Genomic DNA, 26,077 nt, shown 5'->3' on the forward strand with positions numbered 1-26,077 from the left:
GCTGCTGCAGGCAGAGACCCCCGGCAGCGCACGGATCCAGCTGAGCACCAGGGACTGCATGTGCTGGCATGGAGCTGGCCTGGCCCAGCCTGCTGGCGCACGCCTTCGAATCGGACCAGGCTGGCTCCGTGCCAGCGCATGGGGCTTGTGGCACCGCAGGTGGGAGCTGCACGCCGCCGGGCTTGACCGGCTCTGGCAGAAAGCCACGTGTGGAGGCACAGAGCCTGCCCAGCACGATGGTGCGTGACTCCCCGTGGCTTCCAGTCCACGTGCCGTCGAGCTGGGTGGGCCCTGTGCCTCCATGTGCAGCCCCTGGGACTTGGCACATCACTTTGAATTTTTGTGCACATAATTCCCAGAGGTGTAGCTAAGAATTAAGGAAGCGTGGGCAGGGGTGCAACGGCTCACGACCAGGACCCTCTGCTTTGGGAGGTTTTGAGTGAGGGGGGCAGGCCGCAGGTTGGGATTGAGGGGACCCAGTGCAGCCTGGGGGGTCTGGCCCACATCCCCCGCCTGCCCCGGCTCTGCCCCTCACCATAGCTTTGCTGGACGCCCTGTTCCCGTGCCCCCGAGCAGCCTCCACCCGTTGCAGCAGTGTGGGGCACTGGGGGCTCCCAGCAGGGACTGGCTGTGCCTGCAGCCATTAAAAATGTCACCGCTGCGACTTCTCTCCCTGGCAGGTGATTTACATGGGAGTCGTCCTGTACACACCGGCACTGGCCCTCAATGCAGGTAACGACGTGGCTGCTGGGCACGAGGGGGGCCTGCGGGGTGGGGGCTCCTGTGCTTCCAGCTGCTGTCGGACCCAGGCCCCGTGCCGTCTGTCCCTGGCGCCGTGCTCGGCTCTGCTGAGCCCCCCGTGCTAGCGCGGCCGGTGGCGCCGAGTGCTGCTCCCCCACCTCCCTTCTGCTTGCAGTGACTGGCTTTGACCTCTGGGCTGCTGTGCTGACCATGGGGCTCGTCTGCGCCCTCTACACCACCCTGGTAAGTGCCCCCCTTGCCCCAGCCGGGGGGGGGGTGGTCTGTGGGGCAGGACAGTGGGATGGATGAGGGGCCTCCTGTGGGGTGCCCACGCGCCCTGGGGGAAGGACGGCCCCTCCTGCCCCAGCCCCCCTGCTGGGTTGTGCGCGGGTGGGAAGGGGCCCGGGCAGCCAGCAGCGGTGACGGGCGGTGTGTTGTCCCCCCCAGGGTGGGCTGAAGGCCGTGATCTGGACCGACGTGTTCCAGACGCTGGTGATGTTCGTGGGGCAGTTGACTGTCATCGTGGTGGGCACCCAGAAGGTGGGCGGCATGGGGCGGGTCTGGCAAGTGGCGGCCGCCCATGACAGGATCTCAGGGATTGAGTAAGTGCCAACACACCCAGGCAGTGACACTCCCGTCCCCTGGGACCCCCCAGCTCCCCCCAGTAGTGGCAGCCTAGGCTCGGGTCGCTGCGATGCTTCCTGGACCCTGCCGCAGCCCCGCCGTAGCAGCCAGCCCAGCCCTGGTCAGACGGGTGTTGCACTTAGAAACCGAATTTTTAATCTAGTTCTTTGCGAGTTGACACAACGCTCGGTTGACGAAGAGCAGAAAGGCTTGCTTTAATAATGACCAACACGCTACAAAACTAAATGACAGAAAAACACTCTTCCCCAATAAAAAACAAGCCATTAGTCCTTGTATTGTCTTAGCTGCAAAGGGAACTTTACCCAATGCAGGCAGAGCCGTTCTTGTACAGCCTCGCAGTGTGCATCCTTCAAGAAGCCATCGTGCCACCCAGCCACAAGTGATCTTCCCTGGACCATACGCACCTTGCTGGCAGTTCTGTCTTGCTTTTTATACCGTTAATTGTATAGCTTCAAAGCAGTCCTTCTTTATAGATGGTTAATCAGAGTCCGAACAAAGCAGGCAAGGACAGAGTTAACATATTCCAATTGTATCCTGTTTGTGTGTTTGTGAAGTTTGCCGGGTTTTGATCAGTTTGGAATCAAATAGGATGGGCGTTGCTTGCATGAGAGACCTTTAGGAAGTTGATCACAGAATACTATTTTTCAGTAGTTATTTTAATAAAGGAGCCTAATAAATAGCTGCATCAAATGGCTTCTGGAGACAGCGAAGGTCAGAAACCATTGGTGTGAGTTTCGGGAGAATACACTGGTTTGGCATAATAAACACTTAGCTGTTGACTGCCTATTTTGAGAAATATGCCTTGATTAATAAACGCAAATGTGAGGCAATGAGGATCAGACAGTAGGTGTGAGGTAGGTTAGATGCAGTCACACAGACTGATTTCAGCATAAAACTTTAGACGGATATTGAATGTTTGCTTTGGGAAATAGGTCTTAATCAAAGGGGGAGTGTGTTCACCAGGATATATTTGCAGTCATGTTTTCAGTGCACCTTGGCTGTCCTTCAGGCTTTGCTTTGAAGTGGGTATTTTAGTTCTTTTGTTTTTAGTGACGTGCGGCTCAACTGAGATGTAGATGTAGTTTGCAGGTTTCTCCCCAGGCCACTTGGCTTTCTGGCTTGCTCTCCGAGTCTCGTTACACTTATGTAATGAGTGTGTTAGGTCTCTGCCAATACTTTTAACCACCACTTATTTTTTTAGGCTCAGGTGTGGTAGACGGCTGAGGACTGTTAGTATGACTGTTGTTATTTTATGGCCCGGGTCTGGTATTGGGCACCGCAAGCACTCCACGCTCTCTTACACCTAATGGGCTGCAGCCATTTAGCAGAGTTTGATTTTCTTGTGGCATTCTTGTTACCACAACCCAGTCTTGGCCCAGCCATTGTCTTGCATTTTTTGTGCAAGAGATGCTGTGCAAGCTTTCACAGTTTTCACGTGCACCACGGGTGTGGGGTGGAGAAGGAGTTGGGGGGCCAGTGCAGGCAGGGGCATCCATGACGCTGGCCCTTTGTCCGCAGCCTGAACCCAGACCCCTACGAGCGCCATACCTTCTGGACCCTGGCCTTCGGCGGTGTCTTTATGATGCTGGCGCTGTACGGCGTGAATCAGGCGCAGGTGCAGCGCTACCTCAGCTCCCGCTCAGAGAGGGAGGCTGTGCTGTGAGTATGGGACACGGGCCGTGCCTGGCGCGCACATCGCCGTCTGCCCTGCTCCCCTCCCCTCCCCCCTGCCGGTGAGGGCAGCTGGGCAGGGCCTGGGCTGGGGGGTCCCATGGGGGCAAGTGCTGGGGCCTGGAACATCCCAGCGATGGACCCCTGGCTCCTCCCGGCTAGGCCCAGCTCCGGGCCAGGGAGTCGTCCTGTCCCCGCGCCCGCCCTAACGCCCCGCTGCTCCCCACAGCTCCTGCTATGCCGTGTTCCCCTGCCAGCAGATTGTGCTGTCCCTTGGCTGCGTCATGGGCCTCGTCATGTTCGCCTACAACCAGGAGCACCCGCTCACAGCTGCCCAGAGCCTAGCCTCCCCCGACCAGGTGAGCCCCACCAGCGTCCCGGGGGCCCCGGCGTGGCGGAACGGGGCTGCCTGAGAACATCAGCGCTGCCCTGGACCGGGTCCGACCCGGGTCCATCCTGCCCAAGCTACTTTGTCACGCTGGCAGAGAGTGGCGGCTGGAAGGGAGAGCGATGGGGTCTGAGCAGGGTTTTCCCTGCTTCTCTCTCCCTGCAGCCTCCAGCACAGAGTCCAGGCAGGTCTGTTGCAGGCCGTGCCCCTCGCTCCCTGCCCCACAGCCACTGACGCCCCTTTCCTCCCAGCACATGTCCAGTCCTTTGTGGATCTGGCTGCACTCTCAGCTTCCCCCACATCTGGTAGCCACGAGCTCCACCCTTTAGTGACCCACTAGGTGGAAAAGAAGTGCCTGGTGTTACTAGTGTCTTGCTGTGTCTCTTTGCTTTTGTCCAGTGAGAGACGGGCTAAAATAAATCCCTAGTGACTTTCTCTTCACCATGTGGTATTGTGTGAACCCCTCTGTCCCCCCTCCAGCATCTCTTCTCTAAGCTGCCCAGGCCTGGCCTTAGTCTCTGCTCACAGGAAGCCCCTCCATAGCCCTTATCACCCTCGCTGCCCATCTCTGGACCTGCTCTAGTTCTTCTCTCTCCTTTTGGCGGCGCGGAGACTGGAGCTGGGCAGTTTCGAGGCATGGACACACCATGGATTTATAAAGGAAGCATCAACGTGATGTCTTCCTGCTCCTCCTCCCCCCCCCTCCTCTTGCCAGGGCACACCCATCCCCTGCCCTTCCCTTGGAGCCAGCTGTTGGGAGGGCTGCACCCCAGCGCTGGGGCTCCTGGGAAGGAGGAAGCTTCTGCACCCCGGTGCAGTGATGCTGTTGCTCGTGGCTGCCTCCCGGTCCCTGGGAGCCCCCCCCTAGCCCTGCCAGGGCCTGTTCTGACCCCCTTCCCTTGCAGATGGTACTTTATTTCGTCATGGATGTCCTGCAGGGCCTGCCTGGCCTGCCCGGCCTCTTCGTTGCCTGCCTCTTCAGCGGCTCCTTGAGGTGAGTGTGGGGGGCCCTGGGGCAGAGTGGCAGGGGCAGGCCCCTGCTGCCCCCCCCCGGGGTCACGGGAGCCCCCAGCTGTGTTGTTTCGGCTTCCAGCACCATCTCCTCAGCCTTTAATTCCCTGGCGACGGTGACCATGGAGGACCTGATCCGTCCCCACTTCCCCAGCATCCGCGAGTCCCAAGCCACGCTGCTCTCCAAGGTGCTGGGTGAGTCCCGCGGCCCCAGCGCTGCACCAGGTTGGGGTGGGGGAGACACCGAATCCAGTGCCAGACCCTGCCTGGCATCACAGCAGAGCCAGGCGGGAGAGGTCCCAGCTCATCCAGCCCCTGCTCTAGGCAGGATCAGTCCTGTCTGGACCTGAGCTGTTTCTGACACCACATCCTGGCCCTGCACACCGCCACACACCCCATTGCCCAGGGGAGGACAGGGGCTGAGGATGGCAGTGCCCTGCTGCTGCCAGGGGCGTTCAGTGCATCGAGAGACCCCAGGATGAGGCTGTGCCCCGGCTGCAAAAGAAGGCAGAACCCCCCAGTCCACATCTGTCTGAGCAGGGGGAAATCCCCAGTCTGAGCCTGAGCAAAGGGGCAGACTTCAACCTTTCCATCTCCTCACTCCCAGCTTTCAGCTATGGCCTGGTGTGCCTGGGAATGGCTTACATCTCCTCCATGATGGGCTCTGTGCTGCAGGTAGGAGCTGCCTACATCCTTCTGTCCCTGGGCTCTGTGCCCTGTGCTGCACTCACCCTCCAGCGCTCTTCTTGCAGGCTGCAATCAGCATCTTCGGCATGGTGGGTGGCCCGCTGCTCGGCGTCTTCTGCCTCGGGATGTTCTTTCCATGTGCCAATTCCCTGGTGAGCACCCCCAATCCCGCTGCCAGCAGGGGCCCCTCACACCAAGCGCAGGGGTGAAGGGCACTGGTGGAGCTGGGGTCCTGCCCTGCTGCACTAATTGCAGCTGGCGGCACGGTGGCTCCCGGGGCCCAGAACACTGCGCTGGGCTGGAGGCAGCTTCTGGAAAGCTGCCCCTGGGGGAAGGGCGTGCACGCACCCCCGGCTGGCGCGACTCCCTGAGCTCCGTCACGGCGCGCTCAGCCCTGGGGTGCTCAGGAGCAGTGGGGCAGGGTGACGGGTCCCAGTGCCCTATCGCTGACGGCAGTGCTGCGCAGGGCGCGATCGTGGGCCTGGCAGCAGGGCTGGCCATGGCCTTCTGGGTCGGCATCGGGGGCTTCGTGTTCAACATGATGGCGGCGCCTGCGGCCCCCCCGGCATCCAACAGTACCCGCTTCCCCCCGAACGGCAACCTGACGACAGCGGTCATGATGACCCTGCTGACCTCTACCACTGCCCCCCCAAGGTGAGGGACGGTGGGGGTCTGTCTGGAGGGCCTGAGCTGCAAAAATGTGCGTGGGGGGAGGGGGTTGGGGATGGGACTGGGGCCCCGGGGTGCGGGCAGGGGCATGCGTCTGGCTTGTGGGGGGAATTGGCCTGGCTGAGGCCAGACCCCGCTGCTGACCCTGCCGCGGCAGCTCCAGGGGAAGGAGGGCAGCAGGGTCTGGGGCAGGGGAGCCCAGACCCCGCTGCTGACCCTGCCGCGGCAGCTCCAGGGGAAGGAGTGCAGCAGGGTCTGGGTCAGGGTCCCTGCTGCTCCTCATGGTCCTGCTGTCCCCCGCAGCCGCACGGGGCTCCACAAGTTCTACAGCCTGTCCTACCTGTGGTACAGCGCCCACAACTCCACCACCGTCATCGTCGTGGGGCTGCTCGTCTCCTTCCTCACCGGTATGCCCACCCCGTGGGCTGGGGCTGCCCTCCCTCCGGGGGACTAGAGGGGATCAACTGCTGTGCACGGGTGGCCAGGGATGACATGGCACCCTCGTCGCAGGGGAAGGGAGTCAGGCCTGGCCCTGGTGCGCTGGGGCTGATCCTCCTGGGTGGCGGGGGGCAGGCCTAGCTCAATGGGACGTCCTCCACCTTGCAGGCCCCATGCGGGGAGAGGACGTGGACCCGCGCACCATCTACCCCGTCCTGCTCAAGCTGTGCCACTGCCTGCCCCACAGATACCGGGCCCAGCTGAGCTGTGGGGTGGGCAGCTCCATGCAGGTGAGCACTGAGCTGGCTTCCTCAGCCTGCCCCCCCTTCCTGCAATGGCTTCATCTAGTGCTGGAGCCCTCGGCTTTGCTGGGTCCTGGGCCCTAGGCCCTCTGTCCCTAGGCACTGAGGTGTCATGGGACAGGGCCAGCAGGGCCTCTGAGCCAGGCTAGGGCTGGTCCAGGAAGAGGCATGTCTGCCCCCTTCACGCACCTCTCCCCTGCCCAGGACATGAGCGGCATGGACCCAGCTCGCCTTGCTGGACAGAAGACCAGCAACGGACTGCCCAACGGGCCCCTGGCCGGTGTTGCTAGCTGCGAGCAGGGTGAAGGCTTTGCCCGTGCAGACGCCGTTCCCACCTGTGTGGTGCAGGAGACATCGTTCTGAGCTCAGCTGCAGGAGATGCAGACGGGCTGTGGGGCTGGCACAGTCTTCCCTGCCTAGACCCGTTGGGCCAGGCCTTGGCCCCAGACCAACAGGCCTGCGCTCCATCCGTTCCATCCCCCCGGGGGCTCCCGGGCCAGGGTCTGCAGTAGCCAGGGCTTCACAAGAGACCCATCAAACACTGCGAACGGGGCTGGGAGCCAGCCTCGGTCCCATCTCTGCACCCACTACACGGAGTTAGGACCAAAGATGGAGTTGGGCTCTTGCCCACCCCAATATATGGGTGCACACGCATGTGTACATGCACACATGTGACTAGGAGCCAGTCAGAAGGGGGAGCTGGTTGCCATGCAGCACACTCTCCTGCCCCCGGGCCACTAGCATGGCCCCAGTAGACTTCTCCCCACCGCTGCCATCCCCAACCCCCCTGTTTCCCTCAATAAATGTTTTTGTGCATCCTGGTGTGGGTACCTGACCCTGCATGACCGGGGGGAGTAGATTTCATAGACATTTGGGCTGGAAGGGACCTCGGAAGGTCATGGAGTCCAGCCCCCCGCCCCAGGGGCAGGAAGTCCACAGGGGTCATAGGATCCCAGCAAGATGAACATCCACTTTTCGCTTGAAGGAGTTCAAAGTAGGTACTTGAACCACCTCCGGCTCCAGCCCTTGGGGGCTTGGACAGTAAAGAAGTTCTCCCTTATGTCCAGCCTGAATCGGTTACTGCAGAGTTTGTGACCGTCATCCCTTGGGGCGCTCTAGTGAACAGACGTCCCCCCAGACCCTGATATACACCTCTGATATAGGTGGCCACCAGGTCCCCCCTGAGCCTGCACTTTTCCAGACTGAAGAGTCCCGTGGGTCTCAGCCTCTCATCATAAGGTCTGTTTTCCTGCCCTCTGATCATGCGCGTGGCTCTCCTCTGCGCTCTCTCAAGCTTCTTCACATCCTTTTTGAATGGTGGAGCCCAAAATGACGCAGTACTCCAGCTGCGGCCTCACCAAAGCCAAGTACAAAGAGAGAATGATGTCCTGGGATTTGCTTGAGAAGCATCTATGGACACAAGCCAGCTGTGCGGGAGAAACATCTAGGACCACAAGCCGGTTTTTTGGTCACTTTACTAGCCACAGCATCACATTGCAGGCTCACGTTCATCTGGTGGTCGTTCATGACCCCCAAGTCCCTTTCGTCCGTAGTGCTAGCCAGCGTAGCACTGCCAGGCTTATAAGGATGCTGCGGGTTTTCCTTCCCAAGGTGGAGAACCTTGCATTTTTCAGTATTAAACATCAGGTTCTCGTCCACTCATTTCCTGACCCTGTCCAGGTCAGCCTAGATCACCCTCCTGTCCTCAGGTGTGCATGCTTTACCCCAGTTTGGTGTCATTGACAAACTTGGCCAGTCTGCTTCTGACACCAACGTCTACATCACTGATGATGTTGAATAGTATGGGCCCTAGGACAGAGCCTTGGGGGACCCCACTGGTCACAGGGCACCACGATGAGTGACTTCCATCAATTACTACCCTCTGGGTCCGACCCCGGAGCCAATTTTCCAGCCAGAGGATTGTGGTGAAGCAGAGGCCGCATTTGGCCAGTTTTGCTAAAAGGTGATTATGGGACACCAGATCGAAGGCTTTTTTAAAGTTAAGATATATGACATCAATCTCTTCTCCCTTGTCCAGGTGATAGGTCACCTGGTCATAGAAGGAAATGAGATTGGTCAAGCAAGAGGTAGGCAGCACCTGAGGCCACATGCAGATGTGCTGGGAGTAGAGGATGGCAGGAGATGGGTTTTTGGGAGGGGGCACAGAAGCATCAGGTGCAAGGTGGGAGGGGTGACCCTGCTCCCAGCACAGCTGGACTAGCTGTGAGCTCAGCCTGATTCCAGGTCTCCCTCCTCCAGCCATGGCAGGGCCCAGCCCAGTCTCTGGAGCAGTGCAGGCAGCATCAGGGCAGGGGTCACCAGGGCAGGCAGGAGGTTGGGGCACTTACAGCACCTTGAATTTCCTGCTCTCGTCCTGGGTCTGTCTGCATGGGATCTGCACACAGCTTTGTCTCCAGCTACTCTGAGGAGCAGGGCTGGAGCGTCCTGATGCTAGGGATGCCAACAAAGATGTGGCAAAAGGCAGGGGGTGAAGCCCATGTACAATGCAGGGGCTGAGGCTTGGAGATGGCATAGCTGGGAGCAGCTGAGCTTAAGGGAAGGCCATAGGTGCAGGGCCCATCAGTCCCCTGAGCTGGGGCAGCATGGGAGCACATAACCCCCCCGCCCCCGCCATATAGCCATGTGCCAGGGGCTTGCAATTAGTCTGCGACTTGATGCCCCAGAGACCATCCCACCCCCACCACTAGCGGCCTGCACCCTCAGCCATTGTCCCCAGCGAGGAGGTGGCAAGCAAGGGGCCGCCCAGCCCTCTGTGGGGAGGACCCATTTAGTCGGGCTGTGGCAGGTGAGCACAGAGCTCCTCCCAGGAATTCTTGGCTGCGATCAGCACCCAAGAAATCTGAGGGCTACATCTCTGCCCTGGGCACCGTCCCCCACCGTGTCATGCAACGGCTGAGATCCTGCAGGAGAGGTGGAGAATCCAGCCCCTGCTGGCAGGGGAGGGAGCATCAGTGCCCTGATGTCACTGCAGCGATGGGGACCCCCCCATGGAACAACTACTGGGTCTGAGGGAAGATTGAGGGATGCAAAGGGGCAGGAGGGACACCTGAGTGAGGTGAGGGTCTGGGAGAGGAGCAGGCAACCTCAACCAGGAGGAGAGGAGCCTTTCACAGGGCATGGGACCTCTCTGGGGAGCACGGGCTCCAAGGAACCCACTGCCCCATGAACACTGCACCCCCCAGGAGATACCAATAGGCTTCAGCACTGGCTATGGGGAATCCCATCTGGAGCCAACTGGTGTCTGGTCAAAGCCCAAGGCTGGCGCTACCCTGTACCAAAGAGCTGCTGATGGAACTCCCTCCAGTACTGCAGGGTCCCCCTGCCCTGGGCCAGCAGCACAGCCCGCACCGAGTCACCTACCAGACAGTGCCGTGGACTGAGAAAAGCAGTGCCTGGTGGCAGCAGCCGCGGCACACCAGGAAAGGAGCAGGCTAAAAGCATGTGTATACGCCCACTCCACTTCACGGGCCAACACCCCGAGGCGACTCCCTCTACAACAAGCCCCACTCCATCAGCTCCACCATAGAAAAAATACTTTCAATTACAAAATAGGGTGTGGGGCAGAGGCCTGCAGCGGCATGAGCTACAGCGGGTTCGCTCAGAGATGCCGACACATTCTGGGAAGATGCAATGCTGAGCCCTTCCACCAACAGACTCTGCAGCTCCAGGATATTTAAAACTGAGTCTTGCCCCATCACGCTGACTCTGGGACAGGCCCGCAGGAGGGCTCCAACAGGGGCCTTGCCTGTTCTCTGCCCCCAAGGGAAACCACGCGTTCTGGCTGGCATGAAGGTGCTGACCTGGCAACAGATCAAGACTTCAGATGACCATTCTGAGCCCTCTGGAAATGCCAGCCCCCAGCAGATGCAGCTTGGCCACGAGCAGATAAAGGTGAAGTCCAGCCCTGCTGGGGTGTACAAGTCCCGGCAGTACCTGGTTCTGAGGGCAGAGCTCCAGCAGACAGAGGAACAGCAGGGACATGGTTTGCAGACACTGGGCTCAGCACTGAGCTTGGGTTTGCCCAGGCCCCTCCCCTGGGTCCTCTCTCCAACTCAAGGGCTCCAAGCTCCTACTTCTGGATGTCTCCCACTCCCCGAGCGCACTTTTCGTGGTACTTCATCCTCGTCTCCTGCATGAAGTTCTTGAAGGCTGGCTCTTCATGGCGCTCTTCAGTGACTAGGGAGAAAAGGAAAAGGTCACAATTCATTCCAGCTCCCACGTGGCTTCAGTGCCTGCAATTATGGTGCTGGGCATGGATCAGAGCACTGTGGGAAACCTCCACACCAGACTCCTCCTGGCAAATCTTTTCAGACCATTCAAGCCCAGGAGGCCAGAGAGAAGTGAAGAGGGGAAGGGTAGAGGCAGATTTCAGCAGAAATGGGAAGAGCTCATGGGTTGTTCAAAGGCCAAAGAACCCAAGCAATGACTCAGATCAGCGCTCCGCACACAGGAGCAGCACACAAGCAGGGCATGTCTCTAGTAATCCATCCTGGCACCAGCATTCACTTAGGGATGCCACAACCCTGACTGCTCTGTTCAACAGCTCCCATGGTCCCATCTTCAAGGAACCCGTCCAATCCCTTTGGGACCTGGCTGTGCTCTGCTTCTACAGCCGCCTGCAGCAAGGAGTTCCATAGGTTAACTGCAGGCTGCCCAAGAACATCCATCCTCTGGCTGGCTTTAAACCTGGCAGCATCCTTGTGCCCCAAACTCAGCTCATCACATAAAAGCCAGCAGATGCAGACTAAATGAGGCCCAGGAGAAGGGTCCTGACACCCAACGGGGACTGGGTTAGGATCACCCAGACTGAGAATTCACTGCCCAAAACAGATGTTCTGGAGATTAGGCCTACGCGCAGAGAGGGCTAGCTAGCTCACTTATTGCCCCTTTCTGGATCCTCAGATTGACATGGACGCCAAGACGGACTGAAAGGAGCCTGCTCCACCAGCAAACACTCAGCCACACGTCACTGTGCCTCAGCCCCCGATTTCACTGTGATTTGCCAGGCTGCTCGTTTCAAGACCCACCTTGACCAGACCTGCAGACAAGCCCCCTTCCCTTCCTTCTCACACCCACCACTCAAATCGTTCCCACAGAAACATGGCTGAATGGTCCCATCTGATGCTGATCTGCTGCAGACAATGCTGTCTGCCTCCCTCTTGTCCCTGCCTCTCCTTTGTCCAACCAACCTCTCAACTAAACTGATGCTCTGAACCTCAGCTCTGAACCTTGCTTTGTCCTGCAGCCCTGGCTCACGTCTCTCCACAAAGACTCAATGCTGCAAGGGCTCCTCTAGGTCTGCAGCAAAGCTGGGCTGGCAAGGTCCTCACCAGATCATCTCATCTAGCCCCCTGCTCAAGACAGAATCTATGGGGGCAGCCCTGTGCAACACCTGCCCACAAGCAGCTTCATCGCTCGCCCCAGCTCCAAGCCTTCCTTACCCTGATGGTCGATGTCATCGGTATCGCTGTCCTCCTCTTCATCATCCAACGTTCCCCTTGTCAGGATCAAATCGGAGGGGCCCATTGCAGACATGTCAGCGGGACCTGCAGACCAACAGAAGCAGCTTCAGCTGAACCACTCATGCTGAGCAGAAGCCAGTTCCCTCAGATCTTCCCCATCTAAGCACCTGCCCCTGGTGACAGAGACTGAAGCTCACAGGCAGTCTGCAACACAGTGCCATCCCGGGCACCAAGTGAGAGCCAGATCAGCGATATAAATGTCACCCTCCCCAAAACCTTCCAGGGCATGGCTCTCTAGTATAGCCACACTCTCATAAATACCCCAAACCTTGCAGACGGTGCCCGGGTCTGGTCCCCACACCTCAGAAGGAGATGGAAGAACTAGAGAAGGTGCAGGGAAGGGCAGAGAGTGATCAATGGCACAGAGAAGCTTCCATACACAGAGACTAAAGAGGCCTGGGTCAGTTTAGACATGGGGGGATCATCATAAAGGTTTCCAAAATACTAAATGGCAAAGAGTCAGCAGGGCTTTATTACTGACTCTCTCTCAATACATGAGCTAAGGGCTGTGATGTGAAACTAGCAGGTAGTAACAAAGGAAGTTCTTTTTTACGCAGCATGGAATTAAAAGTGGCTGTCCAACCTCTCCTCAAACCTCCAGTGATGGAGGGTCCCCGCTTCCCTGGCATCTGTTCCACTGCCTCACAGCTCAGTGAGGACTCTTCCCTGATCTCCAACTTAAACCTACTTTGCTGCAACTTCCAGCTATTGCTCTGTGTCCTCCTCTCTGCAGCGAGAGAACAAGGGATTTCCCTCTTCTCCCTGGCAGCCCTTCGGGGATTTGCAGACTACTGTCATGGTCCATCTTATGCGCCTTTTTCACAAGCTGAACAAGCCCAGCTCCTTCAGCCTCTCCTCCAGGACTTGCCTTCCAAGCCCTGGATTATCTTTGTTGCCTCTTCTGGCCCCTCTCTGACTTCTCCACATCCTTTTTGAAGCGTAAAAGCTGGCAGCCAGATTAAAAAATGAGATTGGGTCAATTTTTGGAGGAAAGGGGCATTCATTTCTATCTAGCATGGGAGTGAGGGGCACAGCCTCTGAATCAGACCTTTTAGACCTTAAATACCGGAGGATGCAAGTGAGAGAGGAACAGTGGAAAAAAGCCCTGCTCAGACCCAGATCGCTCTCCCGTCCAGCCTCTACTCTCTGTCGCCATGTGACACACAAGACTGGGCAAGATGGACCTAGGTCTGACCCAGTGAGTGGCAGTTCTTATCTAGACACCAACACTTCCTCTTCCCCAGCCTCACAGTAGGGCTGATGTGCCAGACATGAGCCCGGCCTGCTCCACGGGGGTGTGGATCCCACTCATCCTAACCCGAGATGAAGCTGCTTTTCCATGTGTGTTGCAGAGTTTCCCAGAGCATTTTCACCAGATGCCCCCCACCCAGGTGACACCAATCAGCCTCCAAGCGCTTCTTGTACCTGCGAGTGAGGTGCTCTCCACTGCCACTGGGCCCATGTCTTTTCGCAAACGTTCCAGCTGCTCCTTCTGCTGCTTGCTCTGGGCCTTCTCCTACACGCATAGAACCATTGTCGTGCGATTAATGCAAACACCCACCATAGGTCTCACAATGCCTCTAACACACAAGCAAAACACCATCCCATGCTCAAGGAGTTCCCTCCCATCACTCTCCTTAGGGAAAAGCCCAGGTCTTCAAGAGAAGACCCTAGAGGTCAAAAGACACTAGAGGTCTTTCAAGAGAAGACTGGACAGTCACCTGGCTGGGGTCACCTGACCTCAGATGTCTTTCCTACTCATGTAGGGGGCTGGACCTGATGATCCTTCGGGGTCCCTTCCAGCCCTATGACTCTAGGTCTACAGGAAGGCCTTATGCCCTGATTGAAGGTTACCCGCCACTTCCAGACTGAGGAATTCCCATCCTTCTCCCCCCCAGCTGAATACAGCAGGAGGGAGCAATGCACAGTGCCTGGAGAAAGGTGTCTCTTGGGTGGCCAGGACCCAAAGCATAAAGAGGGACAATCCATTCCATGTCAACAGAGCAGAGCAACTTCACCGAGTCCCTCTGGGGCCAACAGAAGTAGAGTTGGGCTCAAGGGACTTGGAACACTTGATCTGCCTGCAATTCCCTCCTGCCACAAGTCAAGTCAAGTCAGTCCTGAGGCCACTGTGACCACTGGGGCACCTCAGATGCTGTAACAACTCTCCTTTGCTATGAGCTGAGTTGCTTTGCATCACTGGTGATTCTTTGAGCAGAATAACCTGGTGGCGTCCATTTCCTCTCCAGGTATGGTTGGTTGTTGGCTTGCAGAAAGCTCATCCACCCTTTGACAGGTCTTGTCTTTAGTCCTGCTGGGTGTCCACACAGACTCCTCACTCAGGCTAGACCAGGTGGGATCACCAACAACCTGACCATGGAACAGGCTGTACTGCTTTACATGGTACCAGAAAACAGACCAACAGAAGCCAGGCCTGCCACAAGCTGGGCCAATCCTGGGTTTGGAGAGCAGCCAGAGGATGCTGCAGGGTCACAAACATCATCTTATGCTCAAGGGCATTTGAGTGCACTGTACTCCATAAGGCAGGTGGGGAAAGGCAAGCCAGAGAGACCAGCTACTCTGAGGTGGTAGATTCCCTCAGGGAGTACGCAACCAGGTTTTGTGATCGCCCAATGTTATGGCTAGTGGGGCAGGTGACCCCCTACCTGCCTGGCAATCAGTCCCTGCACACACCCCTGCACACTACAAGGAGACACTCAAGGAGTACAAGCAGAAGCAGGCGGCTTGGAGGAAGAGGCAGCTGTGGAACCCCGCAGGCTCACGCTAGAAAGCAAACTCTGCACGTGCCACAGGAGACCGGCAGGTGTTTCCATCTCCGTTACGCAGGTCACAGGCCTGAATGTTCCATCTCGGCTGTTGCCTTTACTAACCCCTTGAGTACGCTGAGCTGCTGTGCAGAGACCCACCACAAGCTCTAGCCAGTCACTCTGGAAAGCTGCAGACACAGTTTCCCTCCCTCCTTGGGCCTCAGTGACTAGAACTCCAGGTGCCACCTCCCTAGAATGACTGTTTTCAACAGTGCTCCCGACTATACAGCTGGTCCAAGAAAAGGCACTGCAAAAATGTCCTGCCTCTGCCTTCTGTATAGCTTCAAGACACTCTGTCCAAGCCCTTCTGCCTGCAATTCCTAGTACTGCACCATTTGGAAGGTGGTTTGTACAAAAGACAGAGCACAAAGTGAGCATGTACCAGACAAAACCCAGGCAGGGAGAGGCAGAAGGTGGGTCCCAGGAAAGGGTTTTTACCCCAAGGATTGGTAGGTTAAACAGTTACCGCAGCAGTGAATGGCAAGACGGGTGCCTGTGAATTCACAACCAGTCTGAGGCCCTTTAAGAACATCCCAGTTTGCTCTAAGAAACTGAGGCTCTACGAAAGGGATGGAATGGGCGAGGTGGTGCTCCAACTACAGCATAAAACAGTGAATATGGACAAATCTTTACCAGCTTTTTCCTCAGACGCTCGTATTCTGGACGATATTCCCTGAAAAGAGAAACATTCCATGTGTTTACTCAAATAACCGCTACCAAACCCTCTGGAAACAGTTCTAGTAATGCAATGTTTAAATAATACTTCACATCATAGATGCAGATGGGGTAATTTATCAGTTATCCATAAGACCCTTCTAATGAGTGAGCAAACAGGCTCAGCAACATGCCCTGCTCAAGAGAGGTGTTAAAAGAAACATGCTGGAATGGTGAAGCAGGAGATAGCGGGCTTAGCTTACTATTTAAGGCCTGTAGTGCCTGGGCATTAGACTACTCTACATTTCTGAAAGAATTAGCATTCATTTAATTGTATGCAAACCATATTTGCTGTTAAGTAAATGAAGAAAATTCAATACGGTTTGTGCCATGGGGCATGGTTTGTTGATTATGCACAAACACAATTTGGAACTTGCAAAGAGCAATATGGCAAACACTGAAAGGAAAAGTGTGAAGATGCTAATGACTCTCTGGATCTCGGCTGAGTGAAATGTGCTGGAAAAGGTGGGGAATGGAGGGAGAGACTGATTTTTGGCCCCTCAGGTGCCACTAAGTCTTAGACTGCCCAACAAAGGAAAAGAACAAGGAGATCTGGATGGGTCCTGCAATAGGTTGGAAAAGCAAGAGGCCTTGAAGGAGAAAAAGAAAGGAACATGGGGTATAACTATGCATCTTGGAAAGGTGAGCACGGTGCCCCCCAGTGAAGGACGACCACTTGCAGGCTGGTTTTAACCATTCACTGAAAGGCAGGTGCCCATAAAAGAAGTGACATCATTAGCTATCTAGAGACATGAGGGAGTGGGGGGGCTTTCAGAGAGAAGAATTCTTTGCTTGTGTTAGCAATTCATGTTGGAGCAACAGCAGCAGAACCACACAAATTCCCAGCTTTGAATGATCTTGAGATGCTTCGTATTTGCACTCTGTGTTGCAATTAGCCACAGACCGGCCTACTGACTTTGGCCTTAATAGTTTTCAACTAACATAGTAGCAAGACTAGCAAACACGAGCAGGTTTTGTGGCATGACACCTTGGGACTATCTGGAAGCCAAAGCTGCTGTGAAAAGTGGCTGGCTCCCAGTTCATTAGCGTTTCAACACACCACGATACATCTTAGTGCCTTGCAGACTTCCTGAGAGAGATCCAGGGCCTGGGTTTAACCCAGAAAGCTGCCAAAAAGTCCATTCCAGTGGAGAGGAGTGCCCAGGGCGGTGGTGAATCTCCTTCACTAGAGGTTTTGAAAGGAGGTTGGATCAGCACTGGGCAGGGATAACTTAGGAACAGCCTTTCTGCACGGGGTTGTATCAGGTGGCCTTTGAGGTCTATTCCAACACCATGGCAGCCTGACAGTGGAACAGCTACAATCAGCACAGGGGATGGGACTGGAGAACATGGTCCCCCCCGTCCATCACAGTCCAGCCCCGTGAGCCTTCTGGGCACAATGCAAGACTAGTTTACCCTGTGGCACCAGTGGAAGAGGTGGGCTGAAGGGTCTGCTTCAGATATCTGATGCAATTTATCCGATATGACAAATATCTGAATCCAGCTGGACAGCAAAGGGTCAGCGTTCCTTTAAATCAAAGGAGGCGGTATATGAATCAGTAATGCAGCAGTGTTCTGGGCCCCAAGATACCCCATGGGAGACTGCCTCCTTACCTCTCGTATTCCTCTACAGCTTTGGAGACTTGCACGAAAAATTCATCCAGGCCCGTTCCCAGCACAGCAGAAACACCCACCACCTGCAGGAAACACAAGGAGACTCCCACAGGTCATACTGAGTTGCACAGAACCTCAAAGAGGAGATAAAAATGGAGATCCCTGTCAGAAACCGCAGAAACAACAGGACTGGACAGGGCTAACTGAGCCAGGTCCAGTGCTGTGTGTGTTTACAGTGGCACTCAGTAAGTAAAGGAAGCCCCAAAACACCATTTCCAACCCTCACTTACAGCTGCAAGGGGAAACTTAATTAGGGAGCACCTCCTGAGACCTGCCGATACCAACGTCATTAACATCAACATGTCAAGGCCCCGGACACATCACTACACAGTTTGACTCCGCAATACTGCTGTTACCTATTCCCTCTCTTCCCTGTGAACCGTTGCTGCTTGTCATGCCCACCGATTCTGCCTGATTATCAGACAAGCCAGTCATTTGGGCGAGGATGGGGGCCTTACTATACACTTTCCTAGTGCTTATAAAGAGGAGGGAGAGAGACTATTTTCTGTGGCTGTAGAGGACAGAGCTAGAGGGCAGCCCTCAAGTTGTTCCCCTCCCCCCCAGTGTGATATGGGCAAAGTCCTTCTGTCACTGCTCTGCAGACTGGATCTAGCCTGCAGGCTATAGGCTCCCAACCCCTGCTCTATAGCTACAAGATCATGGGCATTTCCTGATAAGCAGGATGCTCGTTCCTGGTGTTGCTAAGCTTGGATTGATCTTCCAAAGAGGTAGGGAAGGGATCTTCTTTGGATAATAGGTGTATGGGATTTGATATTCTTTAAGCCTGTCCCCAAACTCATCTACTCCAGCAAACTGTACAGAACTGAACTGAACTGAACCTGTTAGGATAGAAGGCATTTAAAAACAGACCCCGAAGACACCTTTTTCTCCTGTTACACTGCTTTCTTAAAGTCTAATTTATTTCACCCTTTCCTTTCTTTTGGTGATTTATTCCCACAAATTTAAATTGCTCTATCTGCCATCATACCCTCCAGCACCCTGCCCTGGCTAGCATAAAGTAACTTTGAATAAGTACGTTCCCTTTGCTTTCTGAAGAATGGCATGGAGAAGTTGGCCCCCTCCATAACTCATTGTCCAGCGCTCAACCAAGGGATTCAGAGATGAGAGCAGTGAAGAGACCCCTCTGTGGGGACAGTGAGCAAGGAAGGATGCTTACCTTAAGCGAGCTGTAAAACTCATCCAACACCAGACTCATGGAACGCGTCAGGTTACTGACGTATGTGGTCTCTTGATTCAGGGCATCCTGGAAGGTCTCAAAATCTTGCATCCATTCTACTGCAAAACTGTGATCAATGATATCTGTCTAGAAGGAGTAAAGAGAAGCTTCAGAGGTGGATTAGCCTGGGCACTTTGCAGAACCTAAACAGAGAAGACTCAAATAAAGGCTTTTCTTATTATACCCCAGTTACCAAGTGCTCACAACCATCCACAACAGTCAGTGCTCTGAAGCCAGGTTTCCTGCACTCTGTTCGTCCTGTTTAAATTCAAGGAAGATCAGAAAAGCCTGACACCCCCCCAGTTTCAAGGTGCATTCAGAGATCAAGGGAGTAGGACTGCCAGAACCCACCACCTGACCCATGTGGAAACACTCCTATGCTTGTGTGGTGCCCCAACACTGCTCTGCCTGTATAATCATATTATAGGCCTAGGCATGCACAGTCACCACACCTTGAATTTTCCTCATCAGAAATAAGCCTTCTATTCATAGGCCCCAAGGACAGAAGGAACCATGAGATCTGGCCTCTCAAATAACACATGCCACCCATAAAAGCAAATCTTTCAGGAAGGCATCAAACCAAGACGTGAAAATATCAACCAGATGAGATTACACCCAACAGCTGGTGAAATGTTCCAACAGCTAAATCACCCATATTGGTAAAAATCTAATTTCTAACTCAAATCTGCCTGGTATTCCAGGCACTTGATCTTGCTCTGCTTCTCTGCTGGATTAAGATCCCTTTAGTACCCAGTATTCACTCCCCCATGCAATAGGATCCCTGCTGAAAGATGAATGTAGTGCTGTGAAACAAGCAGAGCCAGAATCTTTTCCAGCTAGAGCACAGACAAGACAGAGGTTCTACCTACCTTGTTCATAGCCACAATAAAAGGCAGTTTGGTTTTGTACAGGATACTGAAAGGAGAGGAAAAACATGTCAAAGGCCATCGAGCTACAATCGAGCTACAGATTTGGGCACAGCATTAAGTGCAAGGCAGGCAGACCTGCACACAAAACAGAGCCCGGGAACAATGACTTCTGACTCAACTAGAGAAGCAGATCTCTTTCAACCAGACTGCGTGTCAAGAACACAGTTCAAAGTTGAACTGCTGAGCACCAAAATGTAGAAAGGGACATTTTAAGCATGTCTACAGAACAGAGCCTGCCCTCTGCACGCATGACTGAGGTTGATTAGTACTTTCCTGTGATTTCAGTGCTGACTTTTTTGCTAGTTTGCATTTTTTTTTATAAGTCATTTAGACTTGGACCTCAGGTAGGCTGTGGTGACATCTGTGGAATGAGCTGTGATTTCCAGCCACTCAAGAGACCTACAGATCAACTGTACTTGTTTTTCAATCCATGGATTATTTTAGATAGAAAATACTGGGACAGGTCGGCTCTCACTTGGGAGGAGAGAACCTGCTGCACTGGGTCAGGCCAGCAGAAAACACTGGCCCTGGATCAAGTCTAACAAGAACTGAACTGGGAACTTCAGTGGTGCAAGAACCCTGGAGTAGCAGATGTGGGGCAGTTTGCCCTTGCACGGGTTTTATCTGAAAGAACCAGGGTGAAAAGGATGACAGATGGTGTTGGCATTGCATCATTTTTTGGGGAAGATGCCCAGAGCAACTCTGATGGACTGGGGCAAGAACATACTAAACTTGACCAAGACAAGTATGGTCCCTCACTGCAGATGGCAGCAGTGTGGAAGAGACGAAGTTTTGAGCAGACGTGTGCTGGGTTGCCAGGACCCCAGTTTCTTACCTGCACGCATACAGCATGTTGGACATGAAGGTGATTGGGCTGGTACTGCGAGATGTGTCCATCACATAAACGACGACTGAAGGGAAGGAGGAAGCCTGAGGGGAAAGGACAAAACAAGTTCTAGTTCAGCAGGGCATGACATCCCACAGCCCCATGCCCAAGCGCACACATACTCAGGCTGTGCACAGTGCACTTACCAGTGCCTCAGTGATGATGGTGCCAGAGGCTGACCAGGTGAACACCTCTATCTGCCCTGGTGTATCAATAAGGACATACCTGGGAAGATGGCAACCCCGCCAAAACAAAGGAAGAATTAGTGGAGAGCATCAGGTCCCGCCAGGGAGGTTAGAACAGCGAGATCACAAGCAATGTTGCTACAGATCCACAGAGGAGTTCTGATATATGGGAAGGTTCTGAAGGTGTTAGCAAAAGGTACTCATTATTCTCTATGGATTTGTATGAAAGCCAAAGCCATTGCTCGCAGTCTACCAGAGCTAAGACCGTAAGCTCTTCAGCACAGGAACTGAACTCTGTGTACTTACACAGCAGCTAGAAGGATGAAGGTGTAATAAAAGTGAAGTAAGGCAACACTAGATTCAATTAGAACTCCTCTGCCCCACCATCCCTCTGCACACAAGTGTTAGAAATAAACCAGAATGCTGGTTTAACTGCTCATCAAATCCTCCATTAAATGTATAACTAACACAGAGCACACAGAAAGCCAACTGGCATGTAGCACACAATGCCTGCTCACACTTGAGACTGTTACTGCATTCTCTCAGGCACACAGTGTGCGCGCCCAGGAGAACAAGACTTTGAATTATTCCCTTTTGATGAACTGAAACTTGTGACTATGCTTCAACCTGTAACTCTTGTGGAATTCACACACCTAAGTAACAAATAGTGCCTGCATCTAAATATGCTCAAATCACTTCCGAAGTGCAGAACTCTGCTCGCAGAAAGCTCCTATGTGGGAACTCTTCCAAGTAGCTTTCCCTCAAGGGGCATCAGGATAGCGTGTTTTTTTTCAGAATTTACTTACTTGGATGTGTTCTGTCGTTTTTCAATAAACTTCATTACCTGGTGAGAAAAAAAAAAGGAATCTATAAGAGGTCTTTGGTAAAAGGCTAAGCAACTCTTTACTAACAGATAAACTATGCTGACTATAAATTAAAATCATGTAACTACATATGTGCATAAAATGAATATTCATGGTAATCTTTAAGCATTCATTACCAGAAAAGCTCAAAATAAAGAATATTGATCTGCATGACTTTAAGAACTGAGATTTCACAGGTTATTTTGGCTGGAGGAACCTTAAGGAAAATGTCCAGAAATGTCCTTTAACTGTCATTCTTAACCAAACTTAACAGCTATTGAAAAATTGCTTTCACCCTTTTAAAGAAGTTCTAGCACAACCTGACAGCAATCCCAACAATCTGTTTCCTGGGTAAAGTTCTCCCTCCTGCTTAAGCCAGGATACCACAGCAGCTCCATGTTCCAAGCAGAGCTCAGTTGGGCTCTACCGGTTTACACCTTTCCAGCACACATTCCTCAGGGTTTTGCTCTCAATTCACTGGGCCAGATTCCAGCTTAGCTTTTCACACTCAGTTCATAGTAACATGGTTTGGTACCGCAGGCTGCACTCACTCAGCCTCAGAACAGAGCTCACTTCTCTTCCTAGGAAGATCTGAGCTTGAACTAACAAGTTGCTCCAACAGTGGCAGGGCACTGACAGCACCTGTTGTCACCCGTCCCTTGCTTTTTACCTGTCCAGGGTGAGTTTAGTTTTCATTAGATGCTTCAAGGCTGTGATGTGTGACAGAGATTTGAGCAGACAAGTTGGAGGACTCTAGGAAAATAGTTACTTACCTGCAAAATCAGGGGACAGGAACAGATTCCTCAGAGGCCCCTTCCAGTCCCATATTTCTCTTTATGGCAACTCCTAATCCCCCAAGAGGGAATGGCCCTCTGACTTCTACACACGGAAAATAGCGGGACCGACTAGTAAAAGCCGTGCTGTCTCATAGTAACAAGCAGCCTGGCCTCATATGGAAAGCTCAGTACCTGATCAAATCTTGTGGCAAAGAGATTGAGAGAGGTCACAATTCCACCGTTTGGGCCCAGTCCATATCTGGACATGCTGTTAAGGAAGAAGATGGTTGTAGATGTTAATAGGCTTGGTTTCCAAACCTGGAAGTTCTTAGACTTTGAAAGTCCAAGACAATGTTGGTCACCTTCCAGCAACAAGACAAAGCCTCTCTGCCTTGGAGACCTAGCAGCCTAGGTCCCAAGTGATGCGAAGCCATCAATGTAAAGGGACAGGGCCACCATGCGACCTCACGCCCATACCGGATGAGAACAGGGGCACTGCACTACATGCTTCACTGAGGCCCTCATAGTGAGGGAGGGAGGAAGGGAAGGAGTTGGGCAGAATTAGGGCGCTGCCCAGCTGAAGCAGTGTGGGGGGCCTACAACATGTGACTGCAGGGCCCAGTTGGGGAGCAGGATGGAACCATGGGCAGCTTGTCTGGGGGGTGGGCTGGTTCCCTGCCACTGCACACACTTCCGGGGGGAGGAGGGGGATGTGTCTCCGTTTTTGCATGGGGTGGGGGCAAGTGCAGTCTGCCTGCTGCAGGCCCATAGCTCCCTGCCCTGCTGCCCTCCCCTGGGGTCTCTGTGAGCCAGTGGGCAGGACCCAGCATGGTAGGGCGGAGAAGGGGACTAGGTGCCACTGCCAGGGACCCTATGCCACCAGGGGGAGGCGCTTCCTGCCCACCTGGCACCAGCCAGGGTGGCAGCACAGAATTGTACTTCCTGCTGCTGGATGGGCAGGGGGCGCTTCGCCACGGTGGCGCAGGGCTCCTGGTGGCAGCACTGCACTTCCCCGCCCTGCTGTGCTGGCAGCCCATCAGCCCCGCTCCACAGGCTCTGCTCTGGCAATACTGCCTATGAGGGAGAGGAAGCTGGGCTCCATGCTCTGCTCTGGCTGCTACCTCCCACGGCAGCTGAGGCTTGGCCACTACTGGGGGAAAGATAGGCGCCTGTGGACCTGGGTACCTGGCCCCATAGCCCTGACAGGTGGGGACCCCCTTTGGCAGGGCTGGGGGGGGGGGAGACAGGGACATCAGCAGGACCAGGGGGCTGTGGATTTAGTATGGGGCACTGGCATAGCAGAGGTGCTCAGCACCGCAAGGGGGGGGTGGGGCAGTGCCCTAGCGAGCAAAGGGGGCAGGAAGAACTCTGATTTTAAATGACAAAACACACAAAATCAAATGCCAAAATATGTAGGTATTTAGAATGTATTTTATTATAATGATGATTGGAGGCACTGGTAGGCTTCCAAACTGCTTTAAAATTGTAAATATATCAATAAGCCTTCAACTGATACCTCTATATATAGTGGCATTTCATTTTAATTGCAGAAAAAGCCCATGGGGGGGTTAATAAGAGAATTTGCCATTTTTAAATAGAGAAAACCAGGATCCCTGCTCATGACAACTTAGCTCATTTATGGGGTAGAGAATTGTGCTTAGGTAACAGTTACAGAAGGCTCCTGGGTGGCAGCTCCTACTACACAGGTACGTTTGTCCGTACCTTCTCCAAGAAAAACACAACCAGCCAAAGCAAAGTTCTCTCTCTCTTTCTTCAAACCTGCTCCCAGCTGAAATCCTTTGATCAACCCCAACCCACAGGCCTCAAGTCCGCCCAGGAGAGCAGCTCAGCATGCAGCCTTAGACCAAAAAAAGGATACTGCTTCATGACTTCTTTATATTTTACTGTATCTCTGATATCTAGGAAAAGAAAGTGATGCACGTGACCACTCTACTAACCGAATACGTTCTTATTACAACAGAAAGAGGAGAGATTCAATTACTCCCCTCCCTGGCTCGGTGCAGGGACCTAGCAGCAGTGACAGGAGTCTCACGGCAGACTATGTCAGTTCACCTATGTTAGCTGTCCCAGTACACTTGTAAAACCCACCCCACTGCGCAGAACAGACTTCCAAATTGCCATGCCTGCTAATCTACCCTTGGAGTAGACTTGCTTTTAGGACGGTTAAGGCTAAATATAATGGTAAAAAAAGGCAGTTATTTGCCTCGTAGGGGCCAGCACTCTGGAGCCCTGTCAAACAATAACTATCTTCCATTACTTTTGCCTGTTCATTTTGCTGCAAAATCCTTTCCTCCTACCCCTCACCCAGCATTACAAGTTTGTTTGCTACCCTGCTCCCACCCTTACTGCCAAGGAAGACAGGCTGATAGAGGCTCAGCTCTGGGGAGACACCTAAAAGCACCGGGCCTCTCCAGCTCCACGAGAGTACGCCTGAGGAAGAGCGAGGTACGTGTAGGGTCTTTTATGATTTCCAAGCTTTGATTTCTCCAAAATGCTTTTTTCCCTAAGCTAGTGAAATATGCGACACTTTAATTTCAGGGAGCTGTGTGCTGACAGATCGCCATGGAGAGGGTCTGAGCCCAAATCCGACCTGCTGAAGTGACTGTAGCCCCCGCCCCCGCGTGTGCATGTCTCATCTCCACCCTGAGGCAGGGAACGGATGAAAGCCGAAGAGGGGGCGAACGCAAGGCTCAGAAGTGCAGTTGTTTCCGTAACAGCATCGCGCTGGCACCCAACCCTTCCCGATGCTAGAGAAAACGGCCCAGTGCGCTGCCTCACGGCCGCCTGTCCCCCGCTGACAGAACAAGAAGATTTGGGGATTATCAGGCAACGAGAGCCTCATGCCCCAGTTTCAAATCGTAGCAAAGAGCACACGATACCCGAGTCTCCCTCAACCTGGGAGGTGCACCCAGACGCGCACCTGGGCATCCTGGCTCGCTCCGCTACCACGGCTCCCTCGACGTGGGAAGCGCCGCCGTGCAGGGGCTGCACACCCAGGGAGGCTGTGAGCCGCAGCTGGGATGGCCCATCGCTCCGTGCTTCAGGGGGCTGCTCTATGGAGACGCCCGTTTCTGCCAGCCCCGGCGCGGGTCCCCTGGGAACACCCCACGCAGCTCCCCCAGCCCCCCGCGCGACTCACCGATGTTGGCGGGGAAGGGCAGCTCGTGCACGGCGGGGTCCAGGTTGATGACGTAGGGGGGGGCGCCTTGGCCGTGCAGGTGCGCGACGAGCCGCTGGGGCGAGATGGCACGAGACGGGGGATGAGGCAGACGGACAAAAAGCGCCCCCCACCCCTTCCCGTCCCGCCCCAGGGAGGCAGGACCTCCTGAGCCAGCCCCCCCCGGACCTGCCCCTCCAAGGCAGCCGGGCGGGTGCGGCCCCCACCTGCACGAGCGTGGTCTTGCCGGAGCCGGCCATGCCCAGCACCAGCACGCACACCGGGGGCTCCGGGCCACCTGCCACCGCTTCCCCCACTGCTGCTGCCGCCGCCATCTTGCCAATCACTTCCGCTTCCGGGTGACAGAGCACTTCCGGGGAGCCGCGTTGCCCGCTGAGAAAAGACAGGAAGTCTCCTGGGCCCGCCCAGTGCTGGCGCCGCGTATTTGCGTCACAGTCCCCGGGAGCCAATCATTGGCGGACGCTCTAGGTAGCTGAGGGTCGATCTCTATGCTCCTGCCGGAAGCGGCTTGTCTGGCGCCACCCTCTCGTCTCTGTGGTGTCAGGGGGTACCGCGCGATGACGTATCGGCCGCGCGCCGGGCCTCTTGCGCGCCTTTTTTTTTTTGGTGCCCGTCCCGGGGTGATGACGTGGCGGCGCGGACGCGGGCGCCATGAAGAGGCGACGCTCGGTAAGGCCCCGAGTCCCCCCCC

The 26,077-nt window shown here is 54.6% G+C and overlaps 3 protein-coding genes across 7 annotated transcripts in view; 2 read left to right on the plus strand and 1 right to left on the minus strand.

The window, feature by feature from the left end:
* The first annotated feature begins 68 nt into the window (after nucleotides 1–68).
* SLC5A6 (solute carrier family 5 member 6) lies at nucleotides 69–7,391 on the plus strand. Its single transcript, XM_025194330.1, has 14 exons — nucleotides 69–239; nucleotides 681–732; nucleotides 917–984; nucleotides 1,189–1,343; nucleotides 2,905–3,045; nucleotides 3,287–3,416; nucleotides 4,351–4,439; nucleotides 4,539–4,651; nucleotides 5,064–5,131; nucleotides 5,209–5,295; nucleotides 5,610–5,797; nucleotides 6,116–6,219; nucleotides 6,419–6,540; nucleotides 6,757–7,391. Exons 1-14 carry the CDS (start codon nucleotides 69–71, stop codon nucleotides 6,913–6,915), a joined length of 1,647 nt encoding a protein of 548 aa, XP_025050115.1. The 3' UTR covers nucleotides 6,916–7,391.
* Nucleotides 7,392–10,096: 2,705 nt separating this feature from the next.
* GPN1 (GPN-loop GTPase 1) lies at nucleotides 10,097–25,748 on the minus strand. 2 transcript variants are annotated; one of them, XM_025194305.1, is made up of 15 exons: nucleotides 25,593–25,748; nucleotides 25,348–25,441; nucleotides 24,067–24,106; nucleotides 22,380–22,446; nucleotides 21,355–21,392; nucleotides 20,510–20,588; nucleotides 20,313–20,407; nucleotides 19,418–19,463; nucleotides 18,489–18,635; nucleotides 17,252–17,334; nucleotides 15,557–15,596; nucleotides 13,521–13,611; nucleotides 12,964–13,041; nucleotides 12,015–12,119; nucleotides 10,097–10,749 (listed from the first exon to the last, which is right to left on the minus strand). In XM_025194305.1, the coding sequence occupies exons 1-15, from the start codon at nucleotides 25,698–25,700 to the stop codon at nucleotides 10,643–10,645; spliced, it is 1,218 nt and encodes a 405-aa protein (XP_025050090.1). In that variant the 5' UTR covers nucleotides 25,701–25,748; the 3' UTR covers nucleotides 10,097–10,642. The 2 variants fall into 2 exon arrangements, with proteins under 2 accessions (XP_025050090.1, XP_006037892.1); XM_006037830.3 differs by lacking the exon at nucleotides 12,964–13,041.
* A 178-nt stretch (nucleotides 25,749–25,926) lies between these two features.
* Nucleotides 25,927–26,077, plus strand: part of ZNF512 (zinc finger protein 512) — a 25,870-nt gene continuing 25,719 nt past the window's right edge. For all 4 annotated transcript variants that reach the window (XM_014526876.2, XM_025194307.1, XM_006037832.3 and 1 more), the window contains exon 1: nucleotides 25,927–26,055. In XM_014526876.2, coding sequence (XP_014382362.1) covers nucleotides 26,038–26,055 — 18 coding nt within the window. In that variant the 5' untranslated portion in view covers nucleotides 25,927–26,037. The remainder of the gene's footprint in view (nucleotides 26,056–26,077) is intronic.

The sequence above is a fragment of the Alligator sinensis genome, unplaced genomic scaffold (assembly GCF_000455745.1).
Source record: "Alligator sinensis unplaced genomic scaffold, ASM45574v1 scaffold2020_1, whole genome shotgun sequence".
Lineage (NCBI taxonomy): Eukaryota > Metazoa > Chordata > Crocodylia > Alligatoridae > Alligator > Alligator sinensis.

Bases quoted from the DNA above. Each gene is read 5' to 3' on its own strand.
- SLC5A6 (XM_025194330.1), top strand. From the start codon at position 69: ATGGAGCTGGCCTGGCCCAGCCTGCTGGCGCACGCCTTCGAATCGGAC. The intron at 4,440-4,538 runs GTGAGTGTGGGG...TTCGGCTTCCAG, and splicing joins CTCTTCAGCGGCTCCTTGAG to CACCATCTCCTCAGCCTTTA. The intron at 6,220-6,418 runs GTATGCCCACCC...TCCACCTTGCAG, and splicing joins GCTCGTCTCCTTCCTCACCG to GCCCCATGCGGGGAGAGGAC.
- GPN1 (XM_025194305.1), bottom strand. From the start codon at position 25,700: ATGGCGGCGGCAGCAGCAGTGGGGGAAGCGGTGGCAGGTGGCCCGGAG. The intron at 25,442-25,592 runs GTGGGGGCCGCA...ATCTCGCCCCAG, and splicing joins GCAAGACCACGCTCGTGCAG to CGGCTCGTCGCGCACCTGCA. The intron at 24,107-25,347 runs GTGAGTCGCGCG...TTCTTTTCCTAG, and splicing joins GCCCTTCCCCGCCAACATCG to ATATCAGAGATACAGTAAAA.